This window comes from Diaporthe batatas (genome assembly GCF_019321695.1).
Source record: "Diaporthe batatas strain CRI 302-4 chromosome Unknown Contig00016, whole genome shotgun sequence".
Classification (NCBI taxonomy): domain Eukaryota; kingdom Fungi; phylum Ascomycota; class Sordariomycetes; order Diaporthales; family Diaporthaceae; genus Diaporthe; species Diaporthe batatas.
In genome coordinates this window covers 1,026,368-1,045,446 of record NW_025408563.1, presented here as the reverse complement: position 1 = coordinate 1,045,446, position 19,079 = coordinate 1,026,368, and the positions used below count along the sequence as shown (strand labels likewise).

Genomic DNA, 19,079 nt, shown 5'->3' with positions numbered 1-19,079 from the left:
TGCACTCTATCCTGACACTTCTGAAGCCTAGTGTAAGCAGGATGGGTGTCTTTATACTTCTTGAACTGATGGTCATACGTTCTGATCGAGTTCTGATCGAGTCCTTCGTCTTGCCTCCGCTTGGGCCCGGGTTCAAGAACGTTGTCAGTTTTGACTGGAATTTCCACGCCCAGTTGAGGAAAACGTTGGCCAAATCTTCGAGATAGATAAAACGATAAGTGCCTAATTGCCGACTCCACATCTGAGCGGTCGCGCCTGTTTGTCTTGTTATGGTTTTACCAGTGCCGGTTCGACCTCGAGGTTCGAGCCCAGCACTGGGCATTTCTCAGAAATGATTTTGTGCTTGACAGGAATCAAGGTGCAGTCAAAAGTCGCTGGAAGCGCTTGCTCAAGTCACTCCATCAGAAGAAAACACCGCAACAGAAGTCAAAAAGAGAGAGCTCGCCTCACACTCTCTCCTCACGCCCTGCCACCCCTACAAGGTGCTACAGCGCGTCCCTCCTTTCGGTACTTCCTTTACGGAGCTTCGGGATATTTATTTACAGTGGCTGGCCCCCACCTGCCTGTGTGTTTATTGACTTTACGGTGGGCACTGTGTCTGGAGTCATAGGCGCTTGTTTGGGTTGGACTTACTACCTGCCTGTGTTTTTATTGGCGTTTGTTTGGGCGGCCAACTGTTTGGTATTTTTTAGAAATGAAGTTTGATGCTTTACCATCGAGCCAGCTCGCCTTGTCGTTGTTAATAGCTCAGCTTTTCTGTACTATCAGTGTTGGGATGAACAGCGAATTGACTTTCCAGTAGGAAAGGCAGCACGAACCGACAGCTACGCGTAGGGGCACCCCGACATCGATACAGGACGACAACCCATTTCACACGATTTTGAGTGGCTCTCACGGGAGGAACTTCTTTCCTCATGCATCGTACCTGCCAGTGTAGAATGTCTTTGCCTGTATTTTGAAGCTACTTGACAGCACTCCGAGGCTCCCGATGGATTTGATGCATCTCATTTCTACCTGTTGTGTGATCTCAACGCATCGGTTTGTTATCCGAGATCATTTCCAAAGCGCTTCCCGAGCCTGCGATAAAGGCACACTGACTTGCATGTGTAGAGTTTGGAGTTGTTCTCATTGAAGTAGGTCAAGGAGGATGCTGTCATCGATGCGACGAAAACATCACAAAACCATCAAACAACTCTCGGTGGCTGGCTTCATTGACTGTCCGAGTCATACCTGCTCCCATTACCATGTCTCAGTCCGCTTACCCTACCGCCACGATCTCTTTTGGTGATCGGCCTTGGTGAGGAAGTCATGAAGGTTCCATGTACAGTGTGATCTCACATGTCCCATTCAATCAGACGGGAGGGTCACCCGGTCTCAGGCATTGCGCAACACACCAGTCCAGTTACGCGTACTGGTTGCTCGGGGTCGACACGCTGGGTGGCTATCTCATCTGGCAGGATAGGCAGCGGACACGGAACTTTATTTTCGCCTTCCTTTGCTTGCAAGAAGTCCATAAGAGCCCTCTTTTGCATGCCTATCAAGAGATAGAATTTGATACGTGAGCTGCTGACGATCATGATGCAGATAGATAGCACACGACTCCTTGAGCGCCTGTGCCGTGCGGTTAAAAGAAACCACGCCGCCGATAATTCGGCACTCACCCTGATAACCTGCCATTCCTGCCATGCCTTCAGGGTAGATCTCCACGTTGATGTACTAAGAGTGCCGGAAAAGAGTATAAGGTGTCGCAATGGGGTTGAAAGCCCACCACACGTCCCAAAGGTCAACCGGGTCACTCGCGCCGAGTTCAGTTGGGTGCAAATAGGATAATCGCCATAAATATCCCTGACCACATCTATGAGAGGCAACCCATCAACTGTCTATGCAAAGGTAGTTTCGACGATCTCGGCTTTGGGGACATTTGATTCAGTCAGCCTAAAGGCTTGTTGGTGCGGACCGTCTAGTACCTCGACCATAGCTGTTGTGTTCATATGATTTCTCTCCACTCTGTCTTTACTGTGAGGCCGCTATTGCATGATTGCAACGGAAATGTCTGAAAGCACGGAATGAAATAAAACAGATTATACCTAGGTACTTATGTATTCCTGATCTTGATAGGTTTGGGATTGAACAACTAAGTAGGAAAGCAGTGAACTTGTGACATTGAAGGGTGTCGAAGTTCCCGGCCTAAAGTTGGCCTGGAGCCCTTTGGATGGCTGTAAATCCAAAGACTAATCGGAGCAAGTTTTCCAACACATATAGCTTTAGCTACATTATATTTTTTATTTAACTATTTATCTATTTATTATCTTCTTAACTTTTAAACTAACTATTAGCTTATACTTTAAGTATAAAGTTAATAATTACTTAATATATACTTTTAAACTTATTTATATATAAAGTTACTAACTTCCTTTATAAAGTTCTCTCTTTTATTATATTCCTTATATATTATATAAAAGTAAATAAATCCTTAATAATAAAGTAGTATATTTAAAGAAAGAAGATTTAATTTTTAAATATTTAGATTTTTACTTTTTTATATAATATTTATTTAATATATAGTAAATAAACTTTATTTAACTTTTAAAAATTTTGATCTTTTATAAAAGTATATAAAAGGCTTTCTTAAATAGATTTATTATTATAATATTATTATTTTATTAATAATTATATATTTAAAATAAAACTATATTAACTTATTTAATAAAGATAGATTTAAATAGTTATATAATAAATATATTAATAAGAAAGAGTTAGCTTATTAAGTCTTATATTATAAAATTCTTCTTTTATAAAAGTTATTTTAAAACTATTTTAATTTTATTATATAACTACTTTATTAACTTTTAATATAGTATTATTAAAAGTAATACTTTCTAACTTTATTTATATAATATAAAGCTTAACTATATACCTATATATTATATTCTCTTTTTATTATTATTAATATTATATTTCTTTAAATATTAAATCTTAAATATTTACTATTATATAAAGATACTATATATATATTATATATATAGGGATTAAAAACGAAACTACTTCTAATATATATTATTCACTAGTATTTTCCTTACTTTATTATAAATAATGCAATACTATATGCAAGATATAGCTCTATTTGTAGCCTGATTCCGGTCTCCGTATCTGCCCTCCCAAGTTGCTAAGCTCTTCAGCAAGATAGTGTTATTATGTTCTCTAGTCTAATTCCTAGGTAAGCACTCGCAAATATAGTGAAGCCTCTATAACAGTAAGGCTTAGTGTAATTAATGTTATAAGAGAGGAGATATATAGTTATCTAAGGTATTACTCAAACTAGCTTTAGCTATACTATATTTTTCTTTTATACTATATAACTATCTTTTAATTTAACTACTTATTTCTTCTTTAATAGTTTAAAGCTTATATATAAAGTCTTTAATAACTTTATATATATCCTTATAATTTTCTTATAAAAAAACTTTAAATCTATTTTTTTTATTTTTATTATATTTTTCTATATTATTAAGAAATTAATAATTACTAATAATAAAAATATAAACTTAAAAGAGAATAAACTTATTATACCTTTCTTTTATCTTTTATAAATTACTTTTAAAACTTTTTTAAAAGTTTTAATACTTTATTATAAAAGTTTTAAAATAATATATTATAAATTATTTCTTTATTTTAAATTCTTTTAAAATTAATAATTATATATTTAAATAAAGGTTATAATATTAACTTTATAACTTTATTTAATAAAAGCTTTATTATAAAGTATATATATATATATATTTAAAAATAATTTTTAATTAAACTTTTTTAATATAATTTATTTATATAATAACTATGTTTAAATTTAATTTTATTATATAACTTCTTTATAATATTTTAATTAATATTATTATTAAAAAAATACCTTTTAATAAATAATCTATATTATAAAAATAAAATTATAAATACTTATTATATTATAACTATTATTATTAATATTATATTCTTTTTAAACATTAAATTTTAAGTACTTATTATTATATAAAGGCGCTATATATATCCTTAAATATATATAGAATAGAAGCGAAACTATATTACTTAAACTTAGTCAGCTAGCTTGATGCCGACGCGATCAACGCAGAAAGCTAGGAACAATCATCCATATCAGGGTCCTCACTCAGGAAATCCTGAATATTTTAGGACTCTATCAGAAGGAAGTCAGTACATTCAGCTTCACGGAAATCATAAAACCTGGGTCTTGATAGGTCTCATCACGGGAGGCAAAGAGCACCCTATATAAATGCTTTTCATGTCTTTGCACTAGTTTTAGCTCTGCACCCTTCATGTAAGTCCGAAGCTATGAAGTACTGAACAAACGAAGGGGCGTTGTGTTTCTGTCTTCCGAGCTCCGTCGCATGCAGCTGTAGTGGCTAACAGGTAGGCAGCAGTTTTTGACCATTCTTGTCAGCTCTGCTGAGATCTTGGTAAACCACGGGTCTCTGCATTAGTGCGGCATGGAAAACGCACCTTGTGCACTGCACCAGCCCCCAACGTCAGCAACCCACTGGCACCCAATTTGCCACGAGCCCCACTCTCTCAGACTGCTTTGCGATCCCCTCATCCATCATCTCTGCTCACGCCACACGTGGCGCTCCGTGTCCGAAAAGACGGGCTACCATGCCGGCACCCCAGTTCAAGTACATCAACAAGCTACAAGGCCGACGAGTCCTGATCTTTGGTGGCACCTCTGGCATCGGGTATGCCGTCGCCGAAGCGTGCATCGAGCATGGCTGTACCGTCATCATCTCCAGTTCCAACGCGCCCAAGCTTGGCGATACTGTCCTCCGCTTGAGGACTTCGTACCCGCATATCGAATCGTCGCAGATCATAATCCACGCCTGTGATCTCGCAGACAAAGAAGGGCTCGAGACGAACATTCAGAGGCTCTTGTCCGTTGTCACTCGCGAGACGAGAAGCAAGATCGACCATGTTGTTTTCACAGCTGGGGACGGCCGTACCTTAAGATCATTATCAGAAGTCACCGTGGAACAGTTTGAGAAGAACCAGGTGGTTCGCAATATTGCTCCGATCATAATTGCGAAGTATCTCCCACAATACATGACAAGCACTGCGGATAGCAGTTTCTCTCTCACTGGAGGGTTCATCTTCTCCAAGCCACCGCCTGGGTTCAGCCTTCACGCAGCGACTGGAATCGAAGGTTTTGCCAGAGGCCTTGCCGTCGACTTGGCACCTATCAGAGTCAATCTCGTTGCGCCAGGGGTCATCAAGACGGAGGCCTTGATGAGCGTACCACAGCAAGCTCTCCAAGTTCTTGCCCGGGCAACAACGATCAAGAGGCTGGGGCGACCCGAAGACATTGCCGAGGCATATCTTTACTTGATGAAGGATGGATACGTGACCGGCAGCATTATAGAATCAAACGGGGGTAGACTATTGGTCTAGAGTATCATGGGGCCGATACCGGGACTGAAGATTTGCATTTCGGGATGAAGAAGTGCCGAAATCTTGGCCATATGCTATTCAAGTTGCGAGAAGCCGTATCAAAGTCATTGAAGGTGTGATTATGAACGCTGACAGGAGACGAGAACTGCATTTTGTATTTTTGCTGGGTTGCGGACAATTAGAAGACCCATTGGGATTAGTTAGCGCTGCGTACCCTAGGGTACCCAAAGGCTCTTGGGGAAGGTTCACAAGTGGCAGATTCAATGGCGTGAGATCTAGGGTCAGCTATCTTTTGGGGGGGTCGATCATACCCCGGAGCCCTACTCACATTGAAGTATTGATATTCAGACCACCTATCCAGATGGGGGGTCGAGATTTGTTTGATGCACAGGTGCTAGAGGATGTTCCCATATTGGTGACATCGCACTGATCCAGCTTGGAGATGATCACGCCCACATACTCTTCCGAACCGAGTCAAGCTTTCGTCGCCGGCAAAAAAACATACGGAGCAGTTTACGCGTTTTTCAACGTCCTGGCTTGGCGTAATTGAATAATTCACACGTGCATACATGCACGACCTCCCCCGGATACTCGGAGTAAGGTTCAGCAATCTCGAACCACAAACACCGTCACAGAATATCGACAGAATTCCAGCGGAACCGCATTTGGGCTAAATACCTCAAAGGCGTTGGAATGCCCATCACGCGGTAAATACAGAACTAACACGCTAAAATCCTTCTCATTTCCAGTAGCCATAGGTGTTGGCTAAATCCTTGTCTAGCCAAGGAGGAGGGGAGGGGGAGGCGAGCGAACCCCAACTAATAGCCTCCAGCTATCACGGGACCTCGGTTTCCACACTTCATTTCTAGCACCCTAGGTCAGGTACCATACAATGGTTTCGATCTCCCACACGATGGACCCGTTTCTCTCTATTCCATTAGAGGTGCGCCAGGGCATACTCGAAGAGCTGCCTACACTGCGAGACTTGCAGTCGGCAGCCCTGTCTAGCCGAGCCCTCCTTGACGCGAACATTGCATCCAGGCGTTTTGTCCGCTCCCGGGTGTTTCTCAACCAATTCTACGAACTAGAGGCGGAATACGACCCCAGACGGAGACCACAGAGCGGCAACCCTTTTGCAGTCGCTAGCCGCTGGATCAGCCAACTGTCTAAGAAGGATGCATACGACGGCCTTATACTCCGAGATATACTATGGCCGTATTTATTAGCCGACCAAGAGAGCTCTACCCGCTCATTATCCCGAGTGACGAGCATCAAGAATACAGAAGTATTCTGCTCGTGGGCTGCACATCTAGCCTCCTCATGTCGGCAATTCCACGATGAGCCCAAGGCCAGGCGCGTCGACGGGGAGACCCTGCGTCTCGTTCCTCCTAACAGCGTTTGCCTCGGCGAGGCATGGCTCACATGGCTGCAGACAACCGTTGCCGCATCCATGAGTCAAGGAGATTACGGCTACGCGGGGTACATCTGCAAGAAGATGTGGTCCCGATTCGATCTGATTCCAGACCATCGGCACAAGCCGGGATTGGACGGCCTCGCGCTGGTCAGGATCACCTCGGCAGTCTGCAGCTGTGCCGACGGAATTAGTATGGCAGACTCGATGTCTGCGTATGCCATCAACAGAGCGCATTCCTCGGCTTGGGAATACCTTCGGGTGCAGACTTCAGGCGGCAGCACAGTCCACCAGCCCGGCATGTTCTGTTACCGGTGCCTTGACGGTGCAAAGTTGCTTATAGAAGGAGCCCAGCACTCCCGCGGCGCTGTGGAACCAGGTCTGCCTCACCTCCAGAGATTATGGAAGAGCGTCCAGCCGAGGGGCATGGCGTTCAACGCATGGTCGCATCTCTTCGTGAACAGTCACGCGGACCGACTCGCTGGAATTTTCAAGGTGTGGACCAAGCTTCAAGAAGATAGGCGAGAAACCTTCCTGCAGGATATCGATCTCGACTGGGCGAGGGATATTATCTGTCTTCTTCGAAAGAGCGGTGCGACAGAGCGGAGCCTGTCCTTCCAGACTGAGGTGTTCGATTTGATGTCGCCGCGCGATCATCAGTACTGCGCCTTCGGTCGGAACCTTGCAGATGCGCACCTCAAGTTTGGTCGGTTACAAGATGCAATTAGCGTGAGGGAGAAGGTGCTGGATGAGCTTCCTAATGTCTCTACTGTCCGCCCTTCGTGGATTCTGGCGCTCGCTCGTTTGTATAGGAAGACTGGTCGTGATGAAGATGCTGGGCATCTTTCTTCCCTATTAAAAGTGGAGTAAGCATCGTGATCCTTCGAAGGGTTATATAACTACACGTTTGTCCTTGGGACACAATCAGGCCAGGCCTGGGTACATGGTAATACTGGTTAAGCTGCATACGGCTTTCTGTTAATTCTCTGCTGCCCCTGGATTGCCATCAGCTACTTTGGTGTGCTGAACCAGGTTGTGACTGTGTGACACTCCACCGAGACCGAGTACCTATGTACTTGGGTATCAATCTAGTCTTCGGGGAGATATCACATTTTTCGGTCGTGTTACATCTAATCGGACGAACTTTTGAGAGACCCCGGAAACCTCACGCGTGATTGTTGTCATGTACTCGCAAGGCCTCGGCGGATCAAGACTTGCTCAAGTGAACTGTTCTCCGTACGATTAAGATCTACTTCGGTATGGCTATTACTTCCCCAAACATAGTAAGTACAGATGGTCCAGCCTTATGTCCAATACGAATCACTTTAAATCATTGTTAACCTCTCACTTCGCGTATGACTTGATCGGCGGTTCGGTGAATGACTTGTTTGGATCGAAGATGAGGGCCACCGCGGCGACTAAAATGCTGTTCTCCGTGACAACGAAGTCACCTTCATCGAGACCCTGGGCGAGGAAGCTGTTGCAGGGAGCAGTTCCTACCCTGTTGAAGTCACCGGGGCCTTCATTTGTCAGGGCGTCAATGGCAAGAGCATAGCCGATGGGGTTATACAGTGTGCCTTCATGGGTGTAAATTGAATCGGCCTCCATGCCTTTGCACAGCACCTGGACCTCGTTGTTCGAGACACCAACGCCACGAGCATCTTGGATGAAAGCCGAGGCGAGCTGGCCCTGCTGCGGCTCGACAATCTCGTCAAGGAAGCCAGAATAGATGCTCGTGGTGGGCACGTAGGCCGAGTCGCCACCATCAGCGCGCAGCGTGGTGATGAAATCGCTGTTGAACTTCTGTTGTAGGACTGACGGGGAGTTGATGATTCCAAGCGGGGAAATCAAATTTGCCTCAACGGTGCCGTGGTAGTCTGCTGAGATGCCGATGTGATCGGCGGTCACGTCGATGGTCGACGGCCAATACTTGTAAGCCCATTCTGGTTTCTGTTAGCCAAAAGCAGCGCCTGGTATAATGGATCCTCAATTGCACAAATGGAAATGCACGGAAGGCTGCCTCTATAGAACGTCGAATACATACGGGCGTTAAGGTTTCCCTGTGACCACGCGATAACGCCAACCTTCTTTCCGGTCATAGCACCAATGTAGTTGATAGCATAGGCGGCGTATTCGGAGTTCGTCTGAGCGTCGTTACGAAGGTAGCCAGGGATGTTTACCCACATGGGATTGAAGCGGCTGTCGGCTTGTAGTAGCTTGATGTAATTACCCTGGAAAGTAATGAAGCCCGTATTTCCGGTGCCAGGCAGCAGAACAATGGGTTGTTGGCCGGCCTTGTCCTTAGCGGCAAAATCCTTAGGCATGAAGATGGCAGCTCGCAACGCAGCCTCATCAACGGAGTATGGGGCATCCGACGGCCCCTTCTGAGGGAAAATAGTGGTCGGCGGCGCTGGGTTATTGTTGTCGTGGCTGTTCTCCCCGGTGAGGACTCCGAGGACTTGCTTGGTGATCGCTGCAACAGAGTCGGTGACCAGGCCGCCTGAGACCAGGCTGGCAGAAACGTCAAATATGTTGCCTGGTTTCTTCCCATCCCCATAGATGGCCATCAACTTGGCTTTGGCATCGTCGACGGAGCTGGGAGGCTGACCTAATTGCGCCCCAGCCAGTGAACCGGGGAGTTCGGCCTGCCTGGCACGCAGGATGGCATCGGGAAGGGGGGCAGGGGCTGCAAGGAGCGAGACAGCGAACAAGAGTAAGGGTGTAAAGATATCGAAGCAATGCATCTTGTAAAATTGTTAGAATGAGCTGAACCCCTCTCATAGATCAAGCTTTAGCTCTCCTTGACGCAAGAGAGTCGTCACCTGCGGGTATCTTTATACTCTTCTGGGCCAGCGGCTCACGGATGACGTTTTCTACGCAGTTTTTCAAGGTGATCAGACGATCTTGCGAGTATTCTCCAGGTCTTTCCTTCTTTATGGCTTGGTCCAGAGGTTTATACCATGTCCCGGGTCTACTGATCCCCCCTTGAACCCTACAAACACATGCAGTAGCACCAATAAGCTATATCGGAGACATTTAGGGATGGGCGGCGCTTTGATCAGCCACTTCGTTGTGATTTAAGCTCCGTGGACAACAGAGGAAGGATCAGCAAAGATTGGTTGCAGGTGAATTTGTGGGATAAACTCATAGCCGCCCTGGCAGTAGACTAGATGCGGAGCAACTTGATTGGGTGCATAATCTGATGTCCTTTACGCCAAGCCCATGCCACCCCGTCAATGAACAAAAGCGGAAGTCCATCAGTCGTTTAGTCCCCGTTGAATACCACCATTGCTGTCGTCCCCGCCCGTAAGGCAGACTAGTCAGGCAGATCGTGGTGCGGGCCCGGTAGCGACAGGCTCTCACAACAAGCAGAATGTCTAGACAGCGGAGAGGGTGCTAAGCACCAGGTTCGCAGTGGCTGCCGACATTATGCACAAAATCCCATGCTATAGTGTCGTATTCGGCTTACTGTTGGAGAGGGGATGACTACTCCATACATCTGCATGTGAATATCGAAACCCTCGCTTGAGGTGGCTGGGCAAGTTACCGGGATGGATCATCACATGGCAAGCATGGGTCGTCTTGTGGCCGCAACAGGCCGAGCTGGGGATTAGAGAGGCTGGGCAGCGTTGACCCCGAGGGCAATTATTTAGTACAGGAATGATCTGTGTTGTTCCGTCGTGTCTAGTCGATGCCGGCCATCTAATACCAACAGGCCATCCATGGCTAGCATTCGGTAAGCAATAGTCGGGCTGTTGACTCCTGTTCTCACCCCACGATAGTTACTCGTCCCAAATTTACCAGCCACCTCCTTTCTCTAGCAATAAACATAGGCTGCCCGCCAAAGCCAATTGTTTTTGGTTGTCAACAGTCGCGTGAAGATTCAGGATATGTCACATGGCTTGATGAAACTATATGTGTACACAGTCATTAGGCTGCGCAGCACGGATACGCACGTAGCGGATCGTGTTGGAGTGTTCTCGACCACTTCGTGGATCCACTCCCAAGGAACGGATTCCTGTTTCATCAACTTTCTAGAGAATAACCTCTCGTGGGACAGTGTCCTACGGTATGGCTGCCGAATTGACTTGTAGGGATGATGTCATATGAGACCATGTTCTAAGCCGCAAAAACAAAACTACAACCTTTCATTGGTCTTCAAAGGTGTTGCAGTGTTACAGTGACAACATGTATCATATCCTTGTCTCGAGGGGCCAAAGTGAAAAGAGTCAGCCTTACACACCTGGGCAGCCTACCGGGCCCCCACCGTAATGTCACTTATGCAGATTGCTCTGCGGCAACAATCTTGGAACACTCGACCCCTATTTCGACGATGGTCGCAAGGAACTTTAGCCTGTCAAGGGACCTGAAACTGAGTTGATGGCGGAACTTGGTATTTTGAGATTTCAAGAAGCAAGTCCGCGCGAGCGAGATCTTTCTGCGACGCAGCAAGATCTGAATCAGAACCAGCACGTTGCCCACAAATCAAATCGAAGATAGCTGAGAAGGAGCTCGACTTCAACTTCGCTGAATGGTGGGAAAATACCCCCATTGGGCCCTTTCAGCGCCTGTAAAGCCAAGGAAGGTTGGCTCGCAAACCTTTCATTTGGTCATAGATTTGAGAGCTATCAAAGCCGCGGCAACGTGCACATGTGATCTACTCCGCAAATCACAAATATGTCTCGTCACCACATGTGGCCAGGTCCGAGGCCTGTGGCACAGGTCCGTGAGAAGGAATGCCTCAAACAAGGCCTCGATTCTCCCCTGCGCCGCTTCCGAAGCAAACTGTTTCAAGACCAGTAAACAGACCTGAAGTCGGCCACGGAATCGGCTCTACAATGCTCACTACCCCTGCTAGAAAAGACATGAAAGGCTGTGACTCGTGGCGTGCGAGGTCTTCGCGATGATCGATACGGCTTGAACGGTAACTAATCCCCAAGATTCGCCAACATGATCCAGGATCAAGCACTATTCATCGCTGTCGTCTGCGAGTGACTATCGCGGCTGATGCTGAAAGTGGTTTTGCGCAAAGTTTGCGGGTGTTCGCAGTAGAGATGCCAAGCTTTGGACGATAGGATCCATGGATGCCTGCGTGTGCTGGCCCTGCAGGACGACGCAATAGATATCTACTAGCTGCCCATTCCAACCCCCCCCCCCCCGGCGCGCAAATACAGTTACAAAGACTGGTCTGGTGAGATAGTGGCGCTATGACAGTGGTTGACCGCATACATCCAGGCAGAGAAACACGAATCAGACACTTGGCTCGCAGCTCTGCGTCGAATAAGTAGTTGAACAAAGTAGTAGTGAATGACCCTTGTATTGCTGAGCTCGTCGTTGCCAACGCGGTGTTCGGACAACAGTGAATTCCGGGATCTTGGCAATGTGCGATTGGACGCCATGCCTGCAGTCATTGGCGGCTCTATATGAGACCAGATGAGTTCAAGGAACGTACTACTGAGTAATGATATCATACTGTCAGCTGGCGTTACATCGCAGCAGCAACCCCTGTGAAGCGTTGCTATGCGGCTCTGCTGCGTCACCATGGACTTTTTCCCACTTGGGTATATTTGTTCAGGGTCTCGTCGCAAGTAGGGAAGACCTTGTTTGCTTCATCTCAGATCAATCGGCAGAAAATTACTTCATTGAAGGTAAAGAGGTGTTTTCGTCTCAATTCGATTCAAACAGTGACACTGACAGGCTGACCCCTCTACGTCACAGTACTTATTCCAAATCCAGCCAGTAACGAGTCTGCCTATCACCATCAACAATTCTTTTCTCCGCCGGCCCCGATGCCGTCCTTGAGTAATATCAATAAGAGGGACGACACCGCCTCAAAACCAGACACTGGAAAATATGGCTTGGAACCTTTCATGGGAGGTGGCGGCTACGCACTAGTAGTCTGCTGCCCCGTTTACACTGTCGTCGGCGCTGTGACGGGAATCAAGCATCAGTTGAAGAAAAGAAGGGAAAAGAAAACGAGCACGCAGGAGAATGAGGCGCAGGAGGTCTCCGGCGAGGACGCCGGTGAGAAGTCACGCACGGCGGAGAATGATTCTGATAGGGCGAAAGACACCAATAAGGGCCTCAAGGACGAGGAGAAGGTCGCGGATGGCCCATCGTCGCCCGCGATCAAGAGAAGCGTGAGCCCTCCGAGAGTCACTCACGGATTCAAAGGGGACCCAAAAAACCCTAGAATTTGCAACCCTGAATGCCCTGGTTTTCAAAAGGGCGACTGTGCCGTCCATCAGCGCACTGAACAAGATCGGCCTGCTAGCCCGGGGTTGCTGGCGGTGTAGTTAACCTTCTGTTGGGAGTGCTCAATGTTAGGCGAACTGTTAAATAAATGTGGAGAATCTAAGTACATAGGTATCAACCTGGAGCTTGTTGTATTGGACTGTGTTCTAGCTATCACACAAATTCTCATCACAATACCAAAAAAGAAGGGCGAAAAAGCGAATGTTATTTCACACCATAATTTCTGGTTCGTTAGTCTGTCGACAGTTGCTCTGTAGACCTTCCACATAGAGATGTCTTTAGGGAGTGTACCTCAAGTGCTACTAGAGGTGTGAAGGGACCATATGCTTTCGGGATGTGCACAGATTAAGAACGAAACCACTCACAGGAGACTTGTCATATATGAACATTTTTTCAAGTTAGCTGTTCCGCAGGAGGGCGTTATCAAATACCAAGCTTGAAGATCGATGCTGAAGTCGCGCAAGGGATACCCGACCGGAACTTGTTCTCAATTTTTACCTCTGATTTCAGTTTGACGGTACTTGAAGTTAAGAAATGAAGAGAGACTGAGAGACCTCGATCATTGAAGCCACGAATTCATCCAAGCCTGTACCTTTACTCATGTAGTCTGTCTTATTGGCCCTTGTGTTTGCTTTCTAACTTCGCACAGTGGTTCGACAGAGTCGGAGAAGTGGTCTCACCTTAACACTGCAGTAGTATCGTCAGGTTTTTCAAGTGTCATACCACAATACTACCACCAGGAATAACTGCATGATGATTGAGTATGATATATCATGCCCGTCTCAACACAGGAAATCGAATACCTCAGTAAATGAACGGCGCCCCATGGTGTGATTAGAATATGTTGCTATGAATACTCACTTGTTTCCACATAGGTAATAATGGTGGTAATGTGTCAATAATTATGGCCATTCAGAGCCATGTGAAAATTCCAAACTCAGTAATATTGTCTAAAGAAAAAGGGTTGCGTGCCGGTCGACAGACTCGTGCGAACAGTCCGGGGACTAGTGTACCTAGATATCTCACCCCAAAGCCACCTTGGTTTGCCTGGGGCGCAAATGTGAGATCTATGGATGGTAGAGATAAGTGTCTCAATCATTGCGCCCTGAATGCCGACCCAAGTTGGGCCAACAAGGCTGAATGTCGGGCTTAATGAATGTTTTCCCGGGGAAAGCACGAAACCCTGGCTTGGCGGCATCCTGGGGGTACTTCCAGATAGACTATGTAGATTTCAAGACCGTGTAAGGAGGTATAGTGGGGCTGAGTTGCCGTGGTGCGAGTTTCAAATGCTGTGACACGATTACTTCGGACTGGACGACGTTGACCTCAAGAGAAAGACGCGTGGGGTAATCGATTTTCGTAAGGCTCTTCTGTTAAAAGAACAGGCCGAATCAGCACATTACACTGAAAGTGGAGCCCATCCTCAATATTAAGTCCAGTTTCGCCGCACAGAACAGCGCTCAGGCGCACACCATGCTTACCTAGGTACCTAGGTAGCTAGTTCCCTGTAAATACCCTGCGTAAAGGATCCCAGGCCACCATGCGAACCAGCCTTGAGCTATTGGCCAACCAGTGTGTCAACTGATGAAGCAGAGCGTCTCTCCGCCACCTTATCAATTCAGTAACGTGATAATGATGGCTGTCGCCTGCCGCAGCAGCATCAAGCCCTTGCCTCGCACACTTTAGCGCAAGAGCTGCTGCCAATGCACTGGCCTGTACTGCCAGGACGAAGACTGCAAAAAAGGCTTGGGGAGTCATTGGTGCACGGCTGGTCCAGCATTCTTCAGAGGCTAGGCAGACATAGCTCCTGATAGACACAATGAGTCCAATGAGAGCCATAAAGCCAAAGCTCATTGCTTCTTGGAAGCATTCATAACATATTTCAATGCCGAAAATTTCAAGCATTTTGTTGTAAGGAGTTCCTTTTATGGCTGATTTGATCGTAAGTTATCAGGAGCTGGCTGGTTGCGGAAAAGTCCCAGTGTCTGTCTGTTGGCTTATTGGATGTTGAATGAGAATCAGTGTTCTCCAACTGATCTGAATGCCCCGAAACTCGTGATCATTCGGAAGAATTAGGGGTTTCAACTCGGAGTGAGACTGCTTAGTGGTTCGGTGGGGAGTGAGTGGAAGAAGTTTAACACGGTCTGTTGGGTTGTACTTTAAAAACCAGCAGATAATTCCGAGGATAGAAAGTAAATAGAGTGCTGAGAACATGGCACAAGAAAAGTGCTCCGCTCCGTTTGAATATATCAGCTGCACAAAATGGTCCAATTTTTATGTAGGTACTACCAAGCAAGAGAATAGACCGACTAGTTTTAACACTTTAGAATACTTACTTAACTCCCTAGGTAGTTTACTAGCAGTACCGGTTCGGTGCTCAGCCCTACTAGGGCAAGAAGGTTTGTTGCGAAAGTGGAGAGGAACTGTTACTTCTTTGAACTACCCTACCTACCTGGTTTCGCTTTTATTCCGCATACGTCCGAGGACATACATGCCTACCCACCTACTTAGGTAGGTAGGTAAGGTTTACAAGAGTTGAATCCATATTGTATGATTCCCACACGGGTGTGCTGGTCAAGAGACCTGAACTATCAGCGAATCAGCAAAATAGCCTTGCGCATGTGCGACCTGGTAGATACCTAGGTACGCATCATAGCCCGCATCTCTACTGGCGACTCTATGCCACCAGACATGATTAAGAAATAGCTCTATCTCAAGGGCTTGCAGATAATAGGTGGACCTGAAAGAGTGATAAGCCACACAACTCAAAAGAAAAGAATAGCCCGAATAAGTGAAGGCTTTCGTATCGTGGAAGAAGTCAGGCTGGACATAAAAATTGCTAGCTCCGAAAGGATCACTTACTTCCGTCGTGGGAATCCGGGATGTTCGGAGCACATGGTCGAAAGTTAGCTATCTCCGCTTATGGCCGAGTGATCGTTAGTCTCGTTTCGATATAAAACAGGCCGGGGCCGTCTTACGCCATGGATTCAAGGGAAGTGTGACCTGCAACCACATCACCCTGCTGGAGAAAGATACTGTCACATCATCATGAAGCTTGTTATCGGAGGATCTACTGGCCTTGTTGGCACAGAACTTGTCCGCCAAGCGCTGGAAAACCCAGCCATCACGGCCATCATAGGTCTCAGCCGGCGCGAGACGCCAGTACCACCCTCGGCAGCTAATGGAGCTAAGTTCAAGTCCGTCGTCTGCGACAACTTCGAGGAGTACCCCGAGAGCGTAAAGAAAGAGCTCGAAGACGTCGATGCATTCATATGGTACAGCATTTCTAATCCCAGCCCTGCTACTCTTTTTCGCTAAGTAAACACTAGGACTATATCCATTACTCCTTCGAAGTTGAAAGATTTCACATGGGAGGAGGCGGTCAAAATCTCCAAATATTATGCCTTTACCGCCCTTCAGACCGTCGAGAGCCTCCCGCGCAAACAGACTCAGCCCCTGCGCTTCATCTACATGAGCGGACACTTTGCCACACGCAAGCGCACTGAACAGGTCAAGGTGCTGGGCGAGTGGGGTATGATGGAGTACGGCTACCTGCGCGTAAGTTGTTCGACGTGCCTAGGAATATGCGTCCCTGTGGTACACTCCTTTCGATCGCTAAAGTAATCTTTTCAGGGCGAGGCCGAGACTGAAATCCTAAGGCTCACTCAGGAGTCTAATGGTCGGGTCCAGTCCTGCGTCACCAAGTCCGGCTTTATCAATTCACCGGGTAGAGTGAGGCCCAATGTCGCCGGTCTCCCCCTTGTCGAGTTGCGTGATATTACGGCTGCCATGCTGGATCAGATTATAAATGGTTTTGAGAAGGACACTCTGTCCAACGATGATTTGGTGCGGATTGGCAAGAAGGCTTTGGGTCAGCAGCAGGACATGTAACTCCGGTTATATCTCGCAGAAGAGTCACATTCTAAAGAAATACAGCAACACTAGAAAGAAGTTGGAATGGAGACTTAAACTGATATTCTCATTTGAAACACTAAGATGGTGTCGACGAAAACGCTTTGTTCTACTCACTTACCAACACCAACATCCATCCATGATGTTTACGGTTCCCCCCCACCCCACTTACGCTGCAATCGCTGAAACGGAATCAGCCCTCAAAGGTTATACGATCCATTCTATGGCTCCTGGTTATCGTTCTCATGATATCACTTACTGGTTTATACTAATTATAAATGGCGTGAACTGCATCTGATTTCCAAATACTTTGAGAAGGATGATCACTGGAGGAAAGTATTGGATGATCATCAGAAACAGGCGTTGTGGTTGAAGTTATGCGACTTGAATCCTGGTCTTCTGATAAGTACCCTCGGCCATGTCATTCTCTTTGCCCATGCCATGGTGTTCTCGTCTTGAACATACCACGTGGGATTTATCTTTTGTTCACCGGCCGGGGCGCCAGACGGAACACTTCGAACAGCCCTATAAACAGCATTGTGAGTTCCATCGAATTGGTTTCATGTCTGGTCCCATAATATAAAACGTATGTGGTTTCGCTTCTATTCCGTATACGTCCGAGGACATATATGGCGCCTTCATACGGTGTCAGAATTTGTATGACTCCAGACCCACGTGAGTTGACTGACGGTACCACCAAACAAGCATTCCAGACGCTGACGTAGCGTGCAGTACTACCTACCTAGGTAGGTAGTAGTGTCCATCAGATTGGGGTACTCGCCCTGTAGGGTCGGTCCTGCCCCTCCTCTGGATACCCCATTTCCCCTGCCAAGCCGAAGTTTAGCAGGCCGGTTCTCCATTTCGCACACTGAAGCAAGTTCACTGCCCAAACCACCGCATCCAGTTCAACGTGCCGGCTTAGCGTACCTAGGTACCTTCTCAAGATATGAATGTCACTGGCACTGAGCGTACCCGCCTGGGAAATGGGAGACAGCCCTACTCTCCGGCTTCTCAGATCGGCTCCAGGGATAAAGGCGTTGCATGGTACGACAAGACCTTCTCGGGGGTCCCCAAGGATGCCCGCGAGCTGCTCGAAAAATACTCACACATTCCTCCCGATGAAGTTGAGCCTCATGTGCTGGCGATAGTAAGTGAAGCAAACGTTGGCAGCCTTTTTTGCAATGAGTCCAGCCGCTCCTCCCAGTACCTACTTACCAATAATGCTCTGAATCAGAGGGACAAGGCATGGGAGATCTATCCCTACCCCTGCATTGGACAATTCAAGTTCCTCGCCCTCAGAATCTACGAGCAGCCATCGTACACCGCCGTGGTGCGCCGCCTCAAGCAGGGCGCAAAGTACCTCGATATCGGATGCTGCCTAGGGCAGGACATCCGCAAGCTCGTGATGGACGGCGCGCCGGCCGAGAACCTCTACGGCGCCGAGCTGCACGCACCGTTCATCGACATCAGCTACGAGCTCTTCCGCGACCATCGGATAGGCGCGACCTTCATGGAGGCAGACGCCTTGGACATCTCCGCGGACAGCCCCCTCGCCCAGCTCAAGGGCGAGGTGGACTTTGTCCATCTCGGCATGGTGCTGCACGTGTTCGGGCGGGATCATCAGCGCGCACTCCTCGAGAATTGCATCTCGCTGCTGAAGCCCGAGTCGGGCAGCATGATCCTTGGTACTGCGGTTGGGCACGTAGAGGGATTGCAGGCGCCCGCTGGCCACTTTCTGCAGAGCGACAAGACTTTCAAGGCGATGGTAGCAGACATCTCTGAGCGAACGGGGGTCAAATTTGACTGTAGGGTGTCTTTGGATGACGGGCTTGCAATCCTAGAGAACAAGGACAAATCCGGCGTTGACAGGGCTCAACGACTGATGTTCGAGGTTGAGAGGCTGTAAGAGCGTTACCGGGGACCCTGCAGTCTACCCGGAGTGCTATCTCTCCGACCACATGGCTTCAATCACACCACTCGCACCAGCTTGTGGTTTCATTTCTAATCGCCATACATATACAACATATGCAGCGCCTTCGCACAATGGTAAATACTTAAG

At 47.1% G+C, this 19,079-nt stretch overlaps 5 protein-coding genes across 5 annotated transcripts; 4 read left to right on the top strand and 1 right to left on the bottom strand.

The window, feature by feature from the left end:
• Window positions 1-4,533: 4,533 nt before the first annotated feature.
• Window positions 4,534-5,817, top strand: KVR01_011689 (uncharacterized protein). The gene has a single exon (XM_044789546.1). It carries the CDS (start codon window positions 4,657-4,659, stop codon window positions 5,440-5,442), a length of 786 nt encoding a protein of 261 aa, XP_044639398.1. The 5' UTR covers window positions 4,534-4,656; the 3' UTR covers window positions 5,443-5,817.
• Window positions 5,818-6,334: 517 nt separating this feature from the next.
• On the top strand, window positions 6,335-7,723 carry KVR01_011780 (uncharacterized protein; the record flags this gene model as incomplete). The annotated part of the gene is made up of 1 exon (XM_044788837.1): window positions 6,335-7,723. The coding sequence occupies one exon, from the start codon at window positions 6,335-6,337 to the stop codon at window positions 7,721-7,723; it is 1,389 nt and encodes a 462-aa protein (XP_044639489.1).
• A 474-nt stretch (window positions 7,724-8,197) lies between these two features.
• On the bottom strand, window positions 8,198-9,597 carry KVR01_011607 (uncharacterized protein; the record flags this gene model as incomplete). The annotated part of the gene is made up of 2 exons (XM_044787692.1): window positions 8,198-8,796; window positions 8,898-9,597. 2 exons carry the CDS (start codon window positions 9,595-9,597, stop codon window positions 8,198-8,200), a joined length of 1,299 nt encoding a protein of 432 aa, XP_044639316.1.
• Window positions 9,598-16,156: 6,559 nt separating this feature from the next.
• On the top strand, window positions 16,157-16,999 carry KVR01_011756 (uncharacterized protein; the record flags this gene model as incomplete). Its single annotated transcript, XM_044788611.1, has 3 exons — window positions 16,157-16,383; window positions 16,438-16,666; window positions 16,742-16,999. The coding sequence occupies 3 exons, from the start codon at window positions 16,157-16,159 to the stop codon at window positions 16,997-16,999; spliced, it is 714 nt and encodes a 237-aa protein (XP_044639465.1).
• Window positions 17,000-17,895: 896 nt separating this feature from the next.
• On the top strand, window positions 17,896-18,926 carry KVR01_011567 (uncharacterized protein; the record flags this gene model as incomplete). Its single annotated transcript, XM_044783024.1, has 2 exons — window positions 17,896-18,167; window positions 18,255-18,926. The coding sequence occupies exons 1-2, from the start codon at window positions 17,967-17,969 to the stop codon at window positions 18,924-18,926; spliced, it is 873 nt and encodes a 290-aa protein (XP_044639276.1). The 5' UTR covers window positions 17,896-17,966.
• Window positions 18,927-19,079: the final 153 nt, after the last annotated feature.